At 37.1% G+C, this 2,314-nt stretch overlaps 1 protein-coding gene across 1 annotated transcript; it reads left to right on the top strand.

Moving 5' to 3' along the window:
- Positions 1–152: 152 nt before the first annotated feature.
- On the top strand, positions 153–2,269 carry LOC106321622 (the record flags this gene model as incomplete). The annotated part of the gene is made up of 7 exons (XM_013759866.1): positions 153–294; positions 764–829; positions 1,129–1,239; positions 1,386–1,462; positions 1,586–1,653; positions 1,744–1,857; positions 2,085–2,269. Coding segments are annotated over exons 1-7 (645 nt in total), but the record flags the coding sequence as incomplete, so codon positions are not given.
- Positions 2,270–2,314: the final 45 nt, after the last annotated feature.

The raw sequence follows: 2,314 nt of genomic DNA, 5'->3' as shown, positions 1-2,314 counted from the left end.
CATGAGCAATTTGTCAATGATTTGTGGTTGATGCCTCTTGCTGGTGTTTCAAATTCTTTTCTACATGGTCATGCATTTTACTTCCAGATGCTAGCTTTCGTAGTTGCTCTTTCTGCACCCTTTGACCAATGCTTCTTCTGAATCTCAGATATGGTTTCTTATTTCCGTTTGTAGCATATTGAGGATTTAACGCAAGAAAAGTTTTCACTGCAAAGGGATCTTGATGCTTCACGTGCTTTGGCAGAATCCTTAGCATCTGAAAATTCTTCGATGACAGACACTTATAACCAGCAGGTACTTATGCCATTCTAGTTGGGTAGTGTCCAGCATACGTAGAAAACAATCTTGACCATTTATAGTAGTTGGCTAATTATTTGCACATACTCATGCTTCATTGTTCGCCAGAATTTTCTGTCATCTGGTTTTCGGATCCATGGGAGATGCAAATATGAGAATATGAGTCTCTTTCTTAAATTGGCATGCTCTTAAATCATTTTTAGACTATGTTGTGAAAAGAACACGATTTAGACTATTGAATCATTGCTACATTCACCAGTAAGACAGAGATATTGTTAAACCAAAGAATTTGGAGAAGGTTTTTCAGGATGTCTACGTAATTGGCGTTTACTGGGCTTATCTACTGTTGAGAGTGAACAGTGTCTTATTTTGTTTACTATAAGACATGTTTCGACTGACATTTTGTTAAAGCCTCAAACCTCCCAATGATTCATGTAATAATTGTTCTCGTTTCTGTCTTATCCAGCGAAGTATTGTCAACCAACTAAAAGATGATATGGAGAAGCTAAATCAACAGATTCAAGCACAAATGGTTAGTATCCTGTTAGTTACCCATACTCAACAAATCCCAGTTGTATATGCCCTAGCAATATAGTAAAGCATGATATTATACGCTGTAGATATTGTCTAAGATTAAGCAGGATGTTTACATGTAGGCATTCCAGTTATCAGATTGCTTGATGGTTACGTATGTGACTCAAAATTTGAGTTTTCTGAGTATGATTCTGGAAATCTGGATGAGTATCTGTATGCCATGATCATTCATTGGCTGGAGCTATTGTCTAGATTCTCCTAAAAACTGTTACTTGATTTAACTCTTTTTCCTGTCAGGGGGAACTTGAATCTGTCAGGAATGAATATGCAAACGCGCAGCTAGAATGTAATGCTGCTGATGAGCGTTCACAAATACTGGCTTCTGAAGTCATCAGTTTGGAAGATAAGGTAATAAGCTTTCGGGTGAAAAGTGTGGAAAGATTTTTTTAATATAGTTTTTGAATTTTTGGATTGTAAAATGTCTGTTTCCTCTTCCTTCAGATGTTCGTATTCATCTGTTTAGCGATTAACTTTTTTCTTGGAACCGATATTAGGCTCTCAGACTCAGATCTAATGAGTTAAAGCTGGAGAGGGAACTGGAGAGTGCACAAGCTGAAATGTCATCTTACAAGTATGCGCTTTACTCTTTCTATCTTCACCATTACTTGATGTTTGGTCCAAAAAATACCCCTAGGAATTCGATCTGTAACTTCTAGGATAATATAATTCTCATCTTAACCATCAACTTTTATAGGAAAAAATTACAGAGCCTAGAGAAAGATCGCCAAGACTTGCAATCTACTATTAAAGCTCTTCAGGAAGGTATACACACTGAGATCTGTTCCTCTGAAAAGTAATGTGGTTCTTCTACATGTTATGTATCTATCTTATATTCTTCATCTTTCTTTTCAGAGAAGAAGGTCCTACAGACTATGGTGCAGAAAGCTTCCTCTGGTGGAAAATCCACTGCTCTCGACAAAAGCTCTACAAGCAGTAAAAACGCATCAACCTCTACAGAAGGCCTAGGTAATGGCCCTTCTATAGAATCACATCAGTATGTGCGCACTATTATAGAAATTTGAAGCATATTGTGGATCTCTAAACGCATATTATAGAAATAAGTTTATGCTTTGTTCTTCAACGTGTTAACCATGCCTACTCTAGTCGATGGATTATGTAGCCGTCTCCTAAACCTGGTCACTAGCATAAAATTTAATCTCATATCCTGTGTCCTCTTTGTTTTCTTGGTGCAGCAATCTCAGATACCATGACAGGGAGCTCAAATCAGGAAACAGATTCTACAGATCTGCTGGGAAGTGATTTATCTAATACAGCTATCATTCATGAAACTGGACAATTAACTCTTGAAGGCTTTCCATTGAGCGTCCCAGCTGATCAGATGAGACAGATCGAGAACATTAATACGCTGATTGCTGAGGTAGTAGTCATGTATTATTTATGTGAATTTATATTCTTTTTTTTT

Source organism: Brassica oleracea, unplaced genomic scaffold (assembly GCF_000695525.1).
Source record: "Brassica oleracea var. oleracea cultivar TO1000 unplaced genomic scaffold, BOL UnpScaffold02198, whole genome shotgun sequence".
NCBI lineage: Eukaryota > Viridiplantae > Streptophyta > Magnoliopsida > Brassicales > Brassicaceae > Brassica > Brassica oleracea.
This window is presented reverse-complemented; position numbering and strand designations above follow the sequence as displayed.